The 19,870-nt window shown below is 42.9% G+C and overlaps 1 protein-coding gene across 1 annotated transcript in view; it reads left to right on the top strand.

Moving 5' to 3' along the window:
- NXF1 (nuclear RNA export factor 1) overlaps positions 1-10,414 on the top strand; it is a 62,465-nt gene extending 52,051 nt beyond the window's left edge. Inside the window, exons 17-21 of the mRNA XM_069738455.1 lie at positions 49-88; positions 1,078-1,150; positions 2,776-2,958; positions 3,434-3,494; positions 6,441-10,414. Coding sequence (XP_069594556.1) covers positions 49-88; positions 1,078-1,150; positions 2,776-2,958; positions 3,434-3,494; positions 6,441-6,479 — 396 coding nt within the window. The 3' untranslated portion in view covers positions 6,480-10,414. The remainder of the gene's footprint in view (positions 1-48; positions 89-1,077; positions 1,151-2,775; positions 2,959-3,433; positions 3,495-6,440) is intronic.
- Positions 10,415-19,870: the final 9,456 nt, after the last annotated feature.

Here is a 19,870-nt window from a genome sequence, read left to right as displayed (position 1 = left end):
CCCTGGAAATATCCCATTATACCTCAGTAATGATGGTTTTTCTTACAGAACACACTACTGTGCTTTGTTGTGAACGGTGTATTTAAAGGTGCGTATCTTCTGTTTCTTTAGCTTTTCTTTTTTTGTTATGTGCAGTTAGTAGTGGAGGAGTTATAAATGGGGCTGACCACAGAGGGATTATCCAATGCTAATTTCTGCAACCGACTGCACAGTGCCGATGACGTTGCGACCCCCACGCTCTACATCGTCCGATATATTGCCGGTGTCCTGCTCCTCATTAAAGGATCTTTGGGTGATAGCTGCCGATCATGCACACTTCTCAGCAGGTTTGTGGGGTCGTAACATCATGCGGAAGTGAGCGGTGCCGGATATCCCTTTATAACAAGTGAGTTTTAAAGATAATTATATACAATTTACCGCTATATATATTTTTATGTTGTGTCTCGCTTTTTCTTTCAGTAAGACACCTCCTAATCATCTGACAGCCTTTATCCTGTCCATAAAATGGCAACAGATGGAGGAGGATGTGACCATTTGTCATTCACTCTACTTTACGGTGCAGGCACTGTATAGTCGCATCTGTAGTCATTGTTATAGATGGGTTTTGCTGTGCAGCTAGGGTAAAGGCTGGCCAAACAAGGCTCCGCTAATAAAGACTGGACATAACATTAAAAAATGAGTATATCGGCAAGTTGAAAAATGGCATCTTTAAAACCGACATTAGCAATCAGGTATCCAAAGTGCACATCCAATAGCAAATCCAATTGGTAGCAGTGTCTTATGTAGCAGAGGCCACTTTAACAATGCATAGGAAGCGATATGAATGCCTGATGAGCAAGTTTCCCTGCTGACTGACCATCAGTTTTCATTTGCCAGCCATGATTTTCTTGCCACTCTCGTGACTGATTTGTCCAACCCTGTAATTTAATGTGTTTGTGCCAATAAGGAAGCACCATAAATGACGAAGGTGAAAAACTGGCTCCGTCAGTTCTCTCTTGTGAAAATGTAATTGCTCTAATTCATCAGGGGTTCCCCTTCTAAAATGTGTACTGATCACTTTACTTTTACTCCTTTTAGTTGAGGGGCAGTCGAATGACCCTGTACGTGCTTTCACTCGGGTATTCATCGCTGTGCCAGGCTCTGATGGAGGGTAAGTCAGAATCACATTTTAGACCAAAAGCACATCAAAAGCAAAATTTCAGACTAATTAGAACTTCCCTGATGGATATACAGGGGCTTGGGCTACATTCACACATCAGTGTGTTAGCCTGAGTAGAGACTAGTTTTCAGTCTCCAGACTTGAACTTGACATCCTTATAAATACCTATTAGGCTGTTGAGTTTGGGCCAGGAGACCCCCAGCCAGTCCGTGAGTTGGTTCGCGACATACAGATGTCTGAATTTAGCCGAAATGTCATTAGCTTGTATAGTTTTCACTAAAGGAGGGAGGTTAATATTTGATTGCCTGGTTGTCTAGGATAATGTCCCACAGTGGTCTATGGTGGAAAATGGGATGGAAAAGGACAAATGGTTGAAAAGGATCCAGTCTAACCAAGTGATAAGAAAGGAAATGGGATATAGGTACATCCATAGCGTGTGATGCAGACTGCCATAAAAGAGAAAGTGTTTCCCTCCTGAGTGCAGAGTGTTGATTGACTGGATCAACATTCAGAACAAAAAATTAATATTTTATTTCCTGGTAGTCCAATGTAAAAGGGTCCAGAATTGTGACCTGGTTCAGGATCCAGCATTGGGAACTGATGGGTATCTGATGATAATATACACATCACCTTTCCTTGCTACTAATACAATGGTAATATAGAGCTGTGCTGATCCGAGGCAGAACGGTCACTGAGTTAAGGTACCGTCACATTTAGCGACGCTGCAGCAATATAGACAACGATGCCGATTGCTGCAGCGTCGCTGTTTAGGTCGTTGTGTGGTCGCTGGAGAGCTGTCACACAGACAGCTCTCCAGCAACCAACGATGCCGAAGTCCCGGGTAACCAGGGTAAACATCGGGTTACTAAGCGCAGGGCCGCGCTTAGTAACCCGATGTTTACCCTGGTTACCATTGTAAAAGTTAAAAAAAAAAAAAAAACAGTACATACTGACATTCTGGTGTCTGTCACGTCCCCCGGCGTCAGCTTCCCTGCACTGTGTCAGCTCCGGCCGTAAAGCAGAGCATAGCGGTGACGTCACCGCTGTGCTCTGCTTTACTGCCGGCCGGCGCTGACACAGTCAGTGCGGGAAGTTGACGCCGGGGGACGTGACAGACACCGGAATGTGAGTATGTACTGTTTGTTTTTTTTTAACTTTTACAATGGTAACCAGGGTAAACATCGGGTTACTAAGCGCGGCCCTGCGCTTAGTAACCCGATGTTTACCCTGGTTACCAGTGAACACATCGCTGGATCGGCGTCACACGCCGATTCAGCGATGACAGTGGGTGATCAGCGACCAAAAAAAAATCTCCTGATCATTCCCAGCGACCAACGATCTCCCAGCAGGGGCCTGTTCGCTGGTCGCTGTCACGCATAACGATTTCATTAACGATATCGTTGCTACGTCACAAAAAGCAACGATATCGTTAACGAAATCGTTATGTGTGAAGGTACCTTTAGATATGTTTCCAATCGGGCAGATCGATTTATGAATTGTCTACTCTTATTCCACGATATAAGGCTGACACTTTTTAGCAAGCTTGTTATTGTGTGTATGCTTTGTTGAGATTTCTTTTAAATATTGTATGAAAATAAAATGTTTGTACCCCTCAGGCTCCTTTTAGTGAATGACGAACAGTTCATAAGGAATGCCACGACAGAGGAGATTCGGAAAGCCTTTGCCACTCCAGCTCCTACCCCTTCCAGCAGCCCAGTACCGGTCCTTGCAACAGTGCCGCAAGATTTGGTGCAAGCATTCTCACTGTTTTCTTCAATGAATTCTGAATGGTCTCAAAAGTAAGAACTTAACTTTTCAAGAATTACAAAAAATGATTGCTTCTAAAACGTGATGCCCCTCAAATACAGTAAAGGCGGACCTCATAAAGGCTCCCAGACATGTTAGCACATCAGCTTTCCTATGTCCAGACCCTTTATCCCTGGGACATAAGCCGCTGCTGAGGAGTCCGGCAGCGTCCTCTTTAAAAAAAAAATACCCCAGGAGCATTCGGCGGAGTCCAGCAGCCTCATGTGTATGGAGTCAGGATGGCACTGACTACTGTACAATTGTTCAGCCTGGATCTGTATACTGTAGCCTCAGAACAGGATTAAACTCTGCCAGAGCAAAGCAGGGATATCCTTTCAAAACGAAACCTTTTGGGGGAATCCAGCTTCTTGTCTTGGCACAAAATAGTTAGCGCCCGTAAAGAGCCATGTTTCAGCTGTGTGTGCCCTATAGTTTGGGTCACTATAACTGTACAACTTTCCCCCGCAGGTGTCTTCAGGACAATGGTTGGGACTTCGAACAGGCAGCTCAGATTTTTATGAAACTCAAGGTAAGGACAGATTGATTGAGGCTGAATTGTATTTTCTTTTAGTTTAGTTTTGATTACATGGTAAACTCTTAGTCATCATGAGTATAAATTAAATTCCAACTCATTTTCATGACTTTTACTGCCCACTATGATTTAAACATGGACTACAGCTGAAATCCGAAAGGAAATGTTTTCTCACTAAGAGTAAGTGCACACAGCATCTTTTTCCACCTGACAGTGATTCAAAGAATGCAGTTTAACCCCATAATAGCTTTAAAAAACATGACACGTTCCCTTTAAGCGTCTATCCTGTATAATTCCTTTAAAGGGGTACCTCCAAGATAGAATGCTATTATGTTATGCCATAAAATTCTGATTTTTGAGGGCCTGGTCACTGAGGGCACTCGGGCAGGAATTGTAAGACTGTTCCATTAAAGTGAACAATGTGATAGTGCAGTTTCCTGTGGGTACAATCGTGCGGAGAGACTCGGAGACGACGCAGGCCCTCCATTGTTCAGATTGTATCAGGTCACATTGTTAAAGGTCTGATATCCTGGAACTTCTCAGACAATACCCGGTGTAAGGCTACGTTCACATTTGCGTTGTCGGGCGCAGTGTCGTCGACGCATACCGACGCATGCATCATGCACCCCTATCTTTAACATGGGGGGGGGGGGGCGCATGGACATGCGCCGGTATGCGTTGTATTGCGTTTTACAACGCATGCATCAATTTGACGCACCAGACAGGGCGCGGACAACCCTACTTGTAGCGTTTTCCCTGCGGCAAAATTCATGAACATTACTATTTTATGTCAACGCATGCGTCAAAAAATGCAGCGTTGTGTATATGCGTTGTGGGTTGCGTCGACGACGCTGCGCCCAACAACGCAAATGTGAACGTAGCCTAATTGTGGCTACATCTGCTTGTGATTCTGTAGCAATGCTTGTGGCCAGCTCTCCATTGAAATAAGTGCAACAAATGGACACCTCCTAATTGTTAGAAGTGGACAAGGGGCCATTCCATTTGTCAATCCCCGTCCGGCTTTTCCTTAGGGGACGAAGGCAAGGCAGGCTCTTCCATGCCTGTTTCAGGTTGTTGGCCTTGGACGTTACGGGATGAACCATTAAAATTTGTTACTGCTGTTCTCATGCTGCTCCCACAGTCTGTGGCCCTCTGGCCCCAAATATCTGGTAACATCTGCACTATCTAAAACTATATAATCCTTTCCCTTATATTTACCCGTGCCCCTCCCAAACTGGGGCCGTTCCTATCTGCATTAACTATTACCCTTCCATTCTTATCTATTTCCTGATCCTACTGTGCCCTCCACTACACTTTCCCGTTCCTAACTATATCATTTTATCCTACTCCAAAACTCAAATCCTAACTTTACACTGTCCCCATCTTATTGCAATACCACATTATAATATCATTAAAACACATTCACCTCTTTGTTAGCAAAATACACACGTGATCCACATATAAACTATCTATAAAACCGTTCCTACTCTGTCAATTACATTACTTATAAACTCCTCACTTAGTGCTCATAAAGTTCTATGCAGTTTAAAGTACACAAAACATATACCTGACTTAGCAGTGAGGAGAGAAGAGCACATTTGTCCCGGACTTACTCTTACACCAGCATGCAGTGACCCAAGTGACATGATCCAGATGTTCTATATTCTTTCCAAAATACAGTATTGCTGGATGCACGCTTTTACGTGCTGCTGGTGGGAGGGAGGAAAAACAGCGCAAAACCTTGGAGCGAGGGCGACATCCTGCTGATAAATGCTGCCGATAAATGAAATAAATTTGAACTGCGAATTAATAAATCTTGAGTTTTCATAAATGTCACTCTGGATTAATAGGTTCTCACAACTTTTCAACATCTTATATGTTGGTACTAGATCTACTTGACCACCAAAGAATGCTTTGTCATTTACCAGCAATCCGTTACCTTCCCAGTTGATGGATTGTTGTGGGAATTGTTCCATATAGTCTTTTTTTTGTTACTTTATTAGTAGGTACTGTTCCGGAGTGCTGAGAATTGCAGGCAGCTTTGAAGCTTGGTTATGGCATGGTTTGTCATTTTTACTTGGCAATGTTGCGGACTCTGTTACCAGGCATATGAAGGGCTGTTACTACAAATGTTTTATGCTAAGGCTGCTGTAAGATGGAATTAGACATTCACTTCCAAAGCCCTATGGTGGCTAATATCTCTCTTGACCGCTAATTTCTGTGCCAAAAGCCATATGCAAGCCTTTGATAATCCTGACTGCAAGAGCAATTGGTTCCAGGGCCAGAACCCGAAACCTTTTATTCAATTCGTTAGTCACTGATTGAAATGCTTGTAGTGAAGAACTGACTATAGTGATGGCTCCAGGAGCAACAAATTCTGGTTTGTGGTTAGTGAATGGCTTGCTCTGGCCTTAAGGATCCAAACATAAGCATTAGTAATAAGCAGATGAATGTTTGATGCTGCCTTGTATCAGACAGTGCATTGAGATTGTTTAATGTTTAGCATGCAATGACATACAATTATTATTGTCCTGTATGAATCACCATAAGCAGTAGACATACACTGCATTTCTGCATGGCCACATACGGACGGCATTTCTTTGTTCCACTACTTGCTAAATGCACTTTGTATGTGCATGAAACATACCTTTTGATTTAGAGACATTATTTCTTAAGTCCGAAAAGCCTTGCTGAAATAATAATAATAATAATAAAAAAAAAAACAGTATTGCTATAAAAGGCCGCACTAATCAGTATATGGAAATCTTTATCTTCACCCTCAGGTCTCTGAAGATTATATTTCATGGTACTTTACTTCCATCAATAAAAAAGAGCGTTATATTCATTCTGAAAAAGATACACACTGATTCTCTAGTTTACCTTTGTCTATTGCAATATATCAAATCTTTAAGTCTTTTTTTTTTTTTCTCTTTTTCCTTGCAGGCGGAGGGTAAAATCCCAGAAATTGCATTCATTAACTGACGTCCACATTAATCTTTCCTACATTTGCTATTTTTAAAGACTCTGTATACTCAACCATACAGGTACTTGTGGATACAAGGACCCTCTGTGTAATATCCACTTCACTGGGCACTATGAATATCCTGTTTTATCACTCAAACACATCCGACTAGAGGACGGTCTACAAGTTCGGTTAAAAAAAAAAGCTTGTAGGTTGTTTTCCTGGAAAGCCTGGGTGGCCTGCCTACTTGCGAGACTCCTTTATCCGTTCTACGGATCAGATGAAGCATACAAACTCTCCTTTTTTTTCGTCCGCGTGAGTGATTGTCTCATACGGATTCCAAGATCTTTCCTTCATCTTCGCGGCTACATAATGGACGTTTCCGGTCTACAAAGTACTTTTACGTTTGTGATGAATGCCAGGGTGGGGAAAAAAGCACAAGGTGACAAGTGGAGGATGAAATTGCAAGTCAAAGAAAACGCCACATTTCTCTCCAGTCCAGCACCCTCACTTTTGGCTCGATAAAACCTAAATGTAAAATGAAACATGCATTTTTTTTTTTTACTATATTAAAAAAGGGGCCTGGCTATTACAGCCATCACAGAACATTGGCATTATGATATATTCATAGTCCACTTTTACTGACCTGTGATATCATGTCAGTAGAGCTCTCTAATTAATGCCGATCGAAGAGGAAGCCTAAGTAGTATTAAACCTTGTGCCGGTGGGTCAGGACATAATTGGCAAAACTAGTGCACAGGAAAAAGAGCGGCGGCAGCACATCAGATTGCAGCTGACCCCTGTGGAAGTTGCAGGCTGATCTCTGCGCAGATCTCGTTTTCTTTGCACCAGCTTTGACCACTTGTGATTTCCCTGCTGATTTAACGACCTTTTCTAACAGCAGAATGATCCAAGGCCGGGAAGACTTGAAATCTCCCCTGTGTATAGTCACACGACGAGCAGTGCTGTACAGCGTTCTGCAAACACAATTCCATAGAGATTTTAATTTAGGGTGGTTGTTTTTTTGTTTTTTTTTTGTTTTTGTTTTTTTAAATTTACAATAAACTGTTTATTTATGTTGAGAAAAGTATCTTAAAATGTATTTAATATCTGATTATTGAATTTAAGCCTTTACTAGTACCGACACGTCCGTAGACGTCATTGCAGTGATGTTCTGCCTCTAGCCTTGCTTTATAGTTTTTTTTCTTATACCAGTACTTATGCGTTCCAGTTTTATTACATGTTAATTAGTTTTTTTTTTTTTAGTGGCATGTTTTTTATTTTTATTTTATTGTCACAAGTAGCTTAGCGTAAGAATAGTAAAAGATGTTTCTCAGTGTGTTATGATTCACCCAACATTGTGTCTCTTGATGTGAAAATGACAATCCTGAGATTGAGGTGTGAGTGGGGGGTTTGTATCGTGTGTGGGGGTGTGCGTGTGGGGGTGGTAACGCATGGGTGAGTTTGTGTGTGTATGTGCGCTCATTGAAGAGACTTAATCTCTTTTGGTTCGTGTGTTTGTGCATAAATCTACATTTCTTATGTTTGCACACGTTCACACTATCAGTATTTGGTCAGTATTTTACATCAGTGTTTATAAGGCAAAATCAGGAGTGAAACAATCATAGGAACCCGTCACCACTTCTGTATTTATCACCCACTCCTGGTTTTGGCTTTCAAATACTGATATAAAATACTGACCAAATACTGCTAGTGTGAACGTGGCCTTAGAGTAAGGGCTCATCCAAATTTCATCAGTGATTTTTCATCACTGTCATCAATTTTTCACAAAGGAGGGAAAAAATAAAAAGTTTCTTCACCTTCTCCTATCGATCAGTCCGTTATGTCATCTGTGTTTTATCAGATTTTCTCAGAGACCGTACATTGCTTACATTTCTGAGTTTGATCCGACACTCGGATCAACATCAGACACATTTCCGCAAATTTGCACTGATCAATGCAACAAATTAGACATGTGAATAACCCCACAGGCCATTATATACACTAGCGCTAAAACACAGAACTTATACGTGAAAAACTGAAGTGTGAATGAGCCCTAAAGATGTTTGTCTCTTCCTCTCTTTCAATTAATAGGGAAGTATGAGACTGGGTTTACATGTATTTCTTCTACCTATAATCTGCAAAAAAAAAAAATTTATCTGGCGTAAAAAAAAAAAAATGTGTAATTCTGTTAATTGATCAGAAATAGTAATTTGTAGATCTACATAGTAAACAAGATCCCCATAGAATGGGAGCAAATGTAGATGATTTTGGCCAGGTCCCGGCACTTGTTGGGATAATCTTCTGACATGGACCATAATCTGATGATCCGTACGTGTAAACCCAGTCCAAAGGCCCCCATGTACATTACACAGTGGTCAGATATTCAACGTGTCGGGTCATTCTCTTCTTCAACGTTATGTCAGGGGGAGAGTTCTGAGACCCCCATACACCGGTATCGGCGGGTTCAGCCCATTTTAGTGTAATGTATATAGGGGCCTTACATGTGAATGCGGATGTTCTATACAAGATCCTTGGATTATAGGGGAGTCGGGGATCAACAAAAGTCATTGCAAATGCATGCAATTTACCTGTTATTGCTAAAATCCCCTGTAAATTCTTTTTCAGAAGGGTAAAATTGGGATGTAATGGTTGTGTTCTGCAGATTTGGCATGGCTGGTGTGAGTGGGCTGGGCATAGTAGGGTTTGGGTGGGTATAGGGTGTGTTTGCATGAATGAGTGGTATGGGGGAGGTTGTATGGTGGCCGGGCGGGTACAGACATGACAATATATTTTGTAGGGTTGTATTTGTGTGACTGTGTGTCTGATGAAGGTATTGGTTTCATGCTTGTCATTCCAGGCCCTTTGTGTCACTAGAGAGATTATAGATCCACTATATTATATATTGGTTTACATAGGACTGAACATGACATTTTACTAAATGAAGGCTGTAAATAGGGTGTCTGGGCAATCATTCCAGTGACGGGCGACATCTTATTTGCATCATTTGAAGCTTTGACTCCAAACTCAACTTCAGAGTCGGGTCGGCCTGTTCTGAGGATATTCTGCTGTGCCGGTAGCACGGCCGACTGGCTACCGGTCACTGTGGCTTGTACCATTTTTACAGACTGTGTATTTGCATGCTATATATAGATGACAAAAAAAAAACTAGTATTGTTAACCATAGTAATGTTTTATTTATTTTCAGTTTCAGTGTGTAATGATGAGTTTTACTTTGGGTACATTTGGCAATATATGTTAGATGAATGTCAGCCAAAGTTAACAATTTTATTTTATTTTTTTGTCTGGACCTGACAAGCATCTAATGTGTAAGGCAGTATCCCAACTATTCTTCCGTTGAGTATTGCCATGGGGCGGATTGATCGGGCATGTTGGATTTCAGCATGTCTGATCTTACTTGTTTTTGATGGATATAAACATCTGCAAGACGTTAGGCCTCAACTTTGAGCACACAAGCATGTTGGGCCAAGCTTAACATACATGTGTATGATGGGGCAATCGGGATGAATATCTGCCGGCCAAGTGAGGGATCAGCCCTACTCTCTCTAGGATAGGGCTCAGCAACCCGTGGCACTCTATGGCCACCCGTGAGAGCGGCTGTCGGGCCACGCTGGGTGTTGTAGTTTCACAGCAGCTGGAGCGCCGCAGGTTGCTGACCCCCTGATCTAGAGTTTATCACTAGCTAAGGAATTGTATCCTTTTGTATAGCAAAACTTTTGTTGACTAGTTGTTATCAGATTATTATGTATTGATCTCACTAATGGAAATGTTCATTAATTTACTGCAAACGGTGGAATGGTTTACACCAGATCTGCCGTCTGTCAGTCCTCATCACATAGTAGCAATCCTCATTATTTGTATTTCTTTATTGACCTGTACAATGTAACTCGCTCACTGTGAAAAAGTTCAATAAATGTTTTTTTCCTTTGGTAAATCGTGTCTCTTTTTAAATACCAACTGAAACACAGCTAAAATTTGGAAAAGTTTTTTTTTATTATCTTTGTATGAAATAAAGAAAATTAATCCTCTGGATAGGTCAAAATATTTATTACTGCACAGTAAAATAATTGGTCCAAAAAATGTTCAAAAATAGCATTTTGATGACAAAAACATTCTTAAAGGTGAGTTTTTATGAAAAGTAGAGCTGTCCTCAATAATAGATGAATTCTGTTTCTCTGGGAGATGCACAGGGGCAGTCATAACATTGATGCAACCTGCGGCCCAAGAGGTAAGGGGACGACTGCCACCTCCAAAGTAGGTGGAATTGTGCATTATCAGGAGATATTTGACTGCAAAGGGCCCATATATTTTTCTTGTAATGAAGCCTCTTCTGTCCATGTCCACCAGTGGAGATGCGTAAAATGGTCTACTTTTAAGGCTGAGGGTCACATTGGTGTATAGAATCTAATGCAAGAGACACTCGGGTCAAACTGTGCTGCGAACATGAGCCGAGTGTCAGTGCACTGTGCTCCGATCCTTTCGCATGGGATTATTGGATCACAGGTGAGGAGAAAAATAAAAATTGCTGAATGCTGCAATTGGCAGCGTATCTCGCACCCATTCAAATCAATGGGTGTGTGAAAACCATCAGACTGCACTCAGATGTCATCAGAGTGCAGTTGAATATATGCCAAGACAGGCGATGGAGAGATTAATCTCTCCTTTTATTTTATCACGCCTAATCTGCATGTGAAAAAAAGTTGCACATCTGCTGTAATTCATTGAATAACACTGGTCCGAGTGCAATGCAAGATTTTCTGGTATTACACTCCTCTCTAATTTACGCCAGTGTGAGCGAGCTGGATTTCATAGAACTGCGTTAGCCAAAACCAGCATGCGATAGCCAATACCATTACATGCTAACACCATGGGCTACAGTGTGGGCAAGGTTTCAGATGTAGTGCAAAACCCAGCATTAGGACTTGCTGTTTTTACGTCATTTATGTGATTTATTTATGATTTATCAGAATCTCGCTTTATTTTTTCTTTTCTATAGTAGTTGAAGTTTATATATATTTTTCACATTTATTTATTTTTTGTATTTTGGAATATTATTCCATATCGCAATCTCTTAAAATATATTATTTAGAAATCTCACAATTTTTACATCTGTTTTTTTTATATTCTAATTTCTAGTTATTTCTGCAAACATACATTAGCTACAAAGGTCCGACTCTGACCCTACGTTTTTATATTGAGGCATCTAATAATTGTGCAAAGGTCAATTGTGAAGGCAGTGGGCAAACTGTGACATAGCCTATTAGTCCTGTTATCAGTTGTCTATAGAGATGTTACCTGTCATTGTAATCTGCCTCTGATGATAATGAGTTTGGTGAAAGCTCTACCTAAAAGGACAGTAAGTATGCAGAGAACATAAAACATTAAAAGAGAACATAAAAAGTTTTAACTGTCCAGTATTAATCCCCATCAGTTATTGAAAAGCCTTCATGCTCCTGCCTGTGCAGACCATAAGGTCACCAAAAAAGGAGGGCAATGTTTTGAAGTCTTTTCCCCCAGGTTTTCTGTCTCTTCTCCGGGGCAGACGGGTCGTATACAAAATTCCGCTGCATTTTGTGTATTTTGGAATGGTAATGTCACATCAAATCTCAGCCCACAGCGTGAGCTCAAGAGCTTGTGGTCATCGATGTCTGGGTTCAGCTGCTGCTTGTCGGAGCCATGAGGGTTAAGAACGATGATTTGGCAAAATAGGAAACCGGAATCCACCATCACAAAAGCCATTTCAAGTTTTTCGTTATCCTGGCACTGTTGCGTTAAGAACCAGCAATAATGTTCGGAACCTGCCATGGAAAACCCAAGAAATGTGATTAGTTACAGTGTGTATGGCCATTACCATTATTTCTGCAAATATTTGACTAATTCTTAATCGCTAGGTGAGTAGTCAAGAGTACTGGGATGACTGTAACTATTTGAACCCTGCAGGTGGAGGCGGGCGGTGAAACTCAGTGATCACTAGAGCCAACCCCTGATTAAGCCTGGACAAGTACTGAAAATTGGCCTAAGGCAGCAATCGCATATTTCTCCTTCGCCTCATTGGGGGACACAGCCCGTGGGTGTATGCTGCTGCCACTAGGAGGCTGACACTAAGTGATACAAAGACAGTTCTCTCCTCCCCTGTAGTATACATCCTCCTGCCGGCTCTCAGCTCCTCCCCTGCAGTATACACCCTCCTGCTGGCTCTCGGCTCCACCCCTGCAGTGTACACCCTCCTGCTGGCTCTCGGCTCCTCCCCTGCAGTGTACACCCTCCTGATGGCTCTCGGCTCCTCCCCTGCAGTATACACCCTCCTGCTGGCTCTCGGCGCCTCCCCTGCAGTATACACCCTCCTGCTGGCTCTCAGCTCCTCTCCTGCAGTATACACCCTCCTGCTGGCTCTCAGCTCCTCCCCTGCAGTATACACCCTCCTGCTGGCTCTCAGCTCCTCCCCTGCAGTATACACCCTCCTGCTGGCTCTCAGCTCCTCCCCTGCAGTATACACCCTCCTGCTGGCTCTCAGCTAACCAGTTCTTGCTTAGTGTCTGTACGAGGCACACGGGTCTGTTTCAGACCCCAACTGTCACGATATGGTATGAAATATAAGTAGTTCTCTTGCTAGCCTGCGTGGGCTAAGCCCCCCTTCTTGGAGTGATACTGCAACAGTTTGTAGCTGCAAATTCCTGGCTTTCCTTCTCAGAGAGTGTGGGGGTTAGGAGAGCCAAAGGTATTTACGACCGGCATTTCCTGTGTAAGCTCTTGTTCAGCTATAAGTGAAGTAGAAACTTCGAGGATCCATGAAAGATTCTTTGTTTAGTTTTTGTTAGATATTAGGCAAACGATTTAAGCTAGAAATACGAAAATATATATTCTTATTCTCACTCGGTGTATCTACCCATCCCGCGAAACACGGGCTTCTAACTCCATCTGGTAAAGAAGTAGGGATTTCTCTGTAAATATGTATCCCAGATAGGACATATTTGATCTCATTAGAATGCTCACGTTAATCCGAGATGAATGATGGATTTGTTAGGACTATAACATGTTTTGTAGCGGAGTTATCGAAATTAGATATAGATTAGAAAAAAATGAGTTAACTGAAGAGGTAGGAGGGACGAGGTGATCCAACCCCTTTCTGGGATGTTACAGGCTTAAGCTATAACTGTCTGCACACATCCCCAGCTTCCTTCTTGTCCTATTTTCCTGGAAGAGCGGAGTACATCCCATGAGCTGGGACGTATGGAAACTGCCCTAGCCTGGGTGCCTGCCATGCTTTGAACATGTGAGTGTTATCTTTTCTCCTTTATTCCCTTTATGTTATAATTACCCGTGTACATATTTGCAATTGTCTCATTTGTAACATCTTTATAAAATATTTTTGATAAAGCACTGCCTAATTTTTATGGAATATAATATTTAATATTAGTTCGTTCTCCTGTTCTAAACCGTACCCTAAGTCTTCTGAAGGGAAATACGCTACTGTTACTGTTGTGTTGGGTTAGCTTCGGACCCGTTTAATCGAAGCTGGTGGCGGCGATACCGTGTGCTGACTGTTGAGTGATGCTGTAGCGACTGCGGCGTTGATAACTACTCCCACTCAGGCAGGAACAATAATTATCGCGTCGCTGCAGCGTGCCCAATAGCCAGTACATAGCAGGCAGCCTTTCTGGCGACTAATTACCCAGGGTGCAGTACCTAATCTGACCTGAGAGTAAGGGGGGCGCCAGAGAGCTGCAAGTGTTAAGTGGAACTGTAAGCGGGATATACATAAATCCCTGCAGTTCGTGGTATATAGAAAAGCAGTGGGATACCTAAAGTAAGCCCCTGCTGTAAACTAAGAGGTCAATAGCCTTGTGTGTGGTTTTTCATCACATTGTGGAGTGGAGGGATAACTAAGATAAGCCCCCCTGCACATGTGATAGCCGTCTGCTGGCCTAAAGTCACCTCAATCCGTGACGTAGGGGTGACGGTCACGGTGTGAATCCTGACCAATTGGTGACAGCGGTCAGGGGAATCGTGACACCAACATTTTTATTTTACTTTTCACTTTTCTGTAAATTATTTTTTAATTAACAGAGTGAAGGGGGCGACAGATCCTTTCAAGGTTCCGATCTCCCCTGAACCATCAACAGACGAGCACGCGGCGTATACCTCCCCGTACCCGCTCCTGCGACGTGGGAAGCCATGCCTGAGCTCACTTCAGGGGTGATGGTTCCTTCACTGTCCCGATCTCCTCACACCAGCAGCAGGCGACCACATGGAGTGTCGCCTCCATGTATCCTCTCCTGGAGCCAGGCCTAATGCCGGACAACTGGCCCTGTCCACCCGGACTGAACTCCGTGGCTGTACAGAGGCCCCTCTCTATGGCGTCCGAGCAGCCCCCACTGTCTCACCACTGTGAAAGCGGATGGCACAAGGAGGCGGACGGTTCCTCTCCACCTCCCTAACAAACGGATGATGGATTGAGGCTTATCCCTGCACCGTCCACGCTGCACAGAACAGCGCTGAAACCCACATCCGCGGCGGCTCCATGCCGGGACGCGCATCAATGGTGAGTGGATCCATCTTCAGAGGGATATCCACATGCTGACAGGGAGCCTCAGCCACTTCCCTGTGGCCCACCTCTCTGAGGTAACATAGTAACATAGTAACATAGTTAGTAAGGCCGAAAAAAGACATTTGTCCATCCAGTTCAGCCTATATTCCATCATAATAAATCCCCAGATCTACGTCCTTCTACAGAACCTAATAATTGTATGATACAATATTGTTCTGCTCCAGGAAGACATCCAGGCCTCTCTTGAACCCCTCGACTGAGTTCGCCATCACCACCTCCTCAGGCAAGCAATTCCAGATTCTCACTGCCCTAACAGTAAAGAATCCTCTTCTATGTTGGTGGAAAAACCTTCTCTCCTCCAGACGCAAAGAATGCCCCCTTGTGCCCGTCACCTTCCTTGGTATAAACAGATCCTCAGCGAGATATTTGTATTGTCCCCTTATATACTTATACATGGTTATTAGATCGCCCCTCAGTCGTCTTTTTTCTAGACTAAATAATCCTAATTTCGCTAATCTATCTGGGTATTGTAGTTCTCCCATCCCCTTTATTAATTTTGTTGCCCTCCTTTGTACTCTCTCTAGTTCCATTATATCCTTCCTGAGCACCGGTGCCCAAAACTGGACACAGTACTCCATGTGCGGTCTAACTAGGGATTTGTACAGAGGCAGTATAATGCTCTCATCATGTGTATCCAGACCTCTTTTAATGCACCCCATGATCCTGTTTGCCTTGGCAGCTGCTGCCTGGCACTGGCTGCTCCAGGTAAGTTTATCATTAACTAGGATCCCCAAGTCCTTCTCCCTGTCAGATTTACCCAGTGGTTTCCCGTTCAGTGTGTAATGGTGATATTGATTCCCTCTTCCCATGTGTATAACCTTACATTTATCATTGTTAAACCTCATCTGCCACCTTTCAGACCAAGTTTCCAACTTATCCAGATCCATCTGTAGCAGAATACTATCTTCTCTTGTATTAACTGCTTTACATAGTTTTGTATCATCTGCAAATATCGATATTTTACTGTGTAAACCTTCTACCAGATCATTAATGAATATGTTGAAGAGAACAGGTCCCAATACTGACCCCTGCGGTACCCCACTGGTCACAGCGACCCAGTTAGAGACTATACCATTTATAACCACCCTCTGCTTTCTATCACTAAGCCAGTTACTAACCCATTTACACACATTTTCCCCCAGACCAAGCATTCTCATTTTGTGTACCAACCTCTTGTGCGGCACGGTATCAAACGCTTTGGAAAAATCGAGATATACCACGTCCAATGACTCACCGTGGTCCAGTCTATAGCTTACCTCTTCATAAAAACTGATTAGATTGGTTTGACAGGAGCGATTTCTCATAAACCCATGCTGATATGGAGTTAAACAGTTATTCTCATTGAGATAATCCAGAATAACATCCCTCAGAAACCCTTCAAATATTTTACCAACAATAGAGGTTAGACTTACTGGCCTATAATTTCCAGGTTCACTTTTAGAGCCCTTTTTGAATATTGGCACCACATTTGCTATGCGCCAGTCCTGCGGAACAGACCCTGTCGCTATAGAGTCCCTAAAAATAAGAAATAATGGTTTATCTATTACATTACTTAGTTCTCTTAGTACTCGTGGGTGTATGCCATCCGGACCTGGAGATTTATCTATTTTAATCTTATTTAGCCGGTTTCGCACCTCTTCTTGGGTTAGATTGGTGACTCTTAATATAGGGTTTTCATTGTTTCTTGGGATTTCACCTAGCATTTCTTTTTCCACCGTGAATACTGTGGAGAAGAAGGTGTTTAATATGTTAGCTTTTTCCTCGTCATCTACAACCATTCTTTCCTCACTATTTTTTAAGGGGCCTACATTTTCAGTTTTTATTCTTTTACTATTGATATAGTTGAAGAACAGTTTGGGATTAGTTTTACTCTCCTTAGCAATGTGCTTCTCTGTTTCCTTTTTGGCAGCTTTAATTAGTTTTTTAGATAAAGTATTTTTCTCCCTATAGTTTTTTAGAGCTTCAGTGGTGCCATCCTGCTTTAGTAGTGCAAATGCTTTCTTTTTACTGTTAATTGCCTGCCTTACTTCTTTGTTTAGCCACATTGGGTTTTTCCTATTTCTAGTCCTTTTATTCCCACAAGGTATAAACCGCTTACACTGCCTATTTAGGATGTTCTTAAACATTTCCCATTTATTATCTGTATTCTCATTTCTGAGGATATTGTCCCAGTCTACCAGATTAAGGGCATCTCTAAGCTGTTCAAACTTTGCCTTCCTAAAGTTCAATGTTTTTGTGACTCCCTGACAAGTCCCCCTAGTGAAAGACAGGTGAAACTGCACAATATTGTGGTCGCTATTTCCTAAATGCCCAACCACCTGCAGATTTGTTATTCTGTCAGGTCTATTAGATAGTATTAGGTCTAAAAGTGCTGCTCCTCTGGTTGGATTCTGCACCAATTGTGAAAGATAATTTTTCTTGGTTATTAGCAGAAACCTGTTGCCTTTATGGGTTTCACAGGTTTCTGTTTCCCAGTTAATATCCGGGTAGTTAAAGTCCCCCATAACCAGGACCTCATTATGGGTTGCAGCTTCATCTATCTGCTTTAGAAGTAGACTTTCCATGGTTTCTGTTATATTTGGGGGTTTGTAACAGACCCCAATGAGAATTTTGTTACCATTTTTCCCTCCATGAATTTCAACCCATATGGACTCGACATCCTCATTCCCTTCGCTAATATCCTCCCTTAAAGTGGACTTTAGACAAGACTTTACATAGAGACAAACCCCTCCTCCTCTCCGATTTTTACGATCCTTTCTAAACAGACTGTAACCCTGTAAGTTGACTGCCCAGTCATAGCTTTCATCTAACCATGTCTCGGTTATTCCCACTATGTCAAAGGTACCTGTAGATATTTCTGCTTCTAGTTCTTCCATCTTGTTTGTCAGGCTTCTGGCGTTTGCGAGCATGCAGTTTAGAGGATTTTGTTTTGTTCCAATCTCCTCACTGTGGATTGTTTTAGAAATGTTCTTACCTCCCTTCTGAGTATGTTTTCCTGGGTCGTCTTTGTTCGAGTCTAATGTTTTTCTTCCCGTCCCCTCTTCTTCTAGTTTAACGCCCTCCTGATGAGTGTAGCGAGTCTTCTGGCGAATGTGTGTTTCCCAGGTTTGTTGAGGTGTAGTCCGTCTCTGGCGAGGAGTCCATCGTACAAGTAATTCACACCGTGGTCCAGGAATCCGAATCCTTGTTGTCTGCACCATCGTCTTAGCCAGTTGTTTGCATCAAGGATCCTGTTCCATCTCCTGGTGCCATGCCCATCTACTGGAAGGATAGAAGAAAAAACTACCTGTGCATCCAGTTCCTTTACTTTCTTCCCCAACTCTTCAAAGTCCTTGCAGATTGTCGGTAGGTCCTTCCTTGCCGTGTCATTGGTGCCAACATGTATCAGAAGAAATGGGTGGACGTCCTTGGAGCTGAAGAGCTTTGGTATCCTATCGGTCACATCCTTGATCATCGCACCTGGAAGGCAGCATACTTCTCTTGCAGTTATGTCCGGTCTGCAGATGGCTGCTTCTGTGCCTCTCAGTAGTGAGTCTCCCACCACCACCACTCTTCGTTGCTTCTTGGCTGTACTTTTTGCTGTCACTTGTTGCTGTGTGCCCTTTTCTTTTTTGCTTGCTGGTATTGCTTCATTCTTAGGTGTGCCATCTTCGTCCTCTACAAAGATTTGATATCGGTTCTTCAGTTGTGTGGTTGGTGATTTCTCCATGGTCTTCTTGCTTCTTTTGGTCACATGCTTCCACTCATCTGCTTTTGGAGGTTCTCTGACACTTTTTGCACCTTCTGTGACCAGTAGAGATGCTTCTGTTCTGTCTAGAAAGTCTTCATTCTCTTTGATGAGTTTCAAAGTTGCTATTCTTTCTTCCAGACCCCGCACCTTTTCTTCTAAAAGGGCCACTAGTCTACACTTCTGACAGGTGAAATTGGATTCTTCTTCTGGTCGATCTGTGAACATGTAGCACATGCTGCAGCTCACCATGTAGGTTGTCACATCTGCCATGTTGCTCCTAGATCCTGCTGACTTGCTGTGTGTTTTCCTTCTTGTGTAATCTACTCAGCCAAGCTCTCTTGCAATAATGTCCTACAGGCAAAAATACGCTCCGGCCTGCTGCAAAAATTTTGCCCCCGGCTTCGGCCGATGTGTAGGCCGCATCCCGGAAGCCTCGCCTGCACTATGGCGCCCTAAGGCGGCTCCGCCTGCTTTTCTGGCGCTTCTCGCCTGGAACGCCCCTCACTTTTACCGCTGGTGTCACCTGCCGGCTACAGAAATTTAGGCCCCGGCTTGGGCCTATTCAACATCGTGTCCGTGGCTCTGCCCCCCGAATTGCCGCTTCTTGCTCTCTGCGAGATTCTATCAACTCTGCAACTCCCGGTGGCCATCTTGGTCCATCCGGCCGGCTCACGCTGGGATGACGGTTTCTGCATTAAAGGGGCACATCGACTCTACATCAGTACCTGACCAGTCCCTCGACAAGTATAAAGGCACAATGACCAGTATTCCCTGGTCTAAAAAGCACACGACCAGTATTCCCTGGTCTTAAAGGCGCATGACCAGTATTCTCTGGTCTTAACCCCTTAGTGACAGAGCCAATTTGGTACTTAATGACCGGGCCAATTTTTGCAATTCTGACCACTGTCACTTTATGAGGTTATAACTCTGGAACGCTTCAATGGATCTCACTGATTCTGAGATTGTTTTTTTCGTGACATATTGTACTTCATGTTAGTGGTAACATTTCTTCGATATTACTTGCGATTATTTATGAAAAAAACGGAAATATG

Source organism: Ranitomeya imitator, chromosome 9, assembly GCF_032444005.1.
Source record: "Ranitomeya imitator isolate aRanImi1 chromosome 9, aRanImi1.pri, whole genome shotgun sequence".
NCBI lineage: Eukaryota > Metazoa > Chordata > Amphibia > Anura > Dendrobatidae > Ranitomeya > Ranitomeya imitator.
Note: the sequence above shows the minus strand (reverse complement) of the source record. Positions and strands in the feature narration are given on the sequence as shown.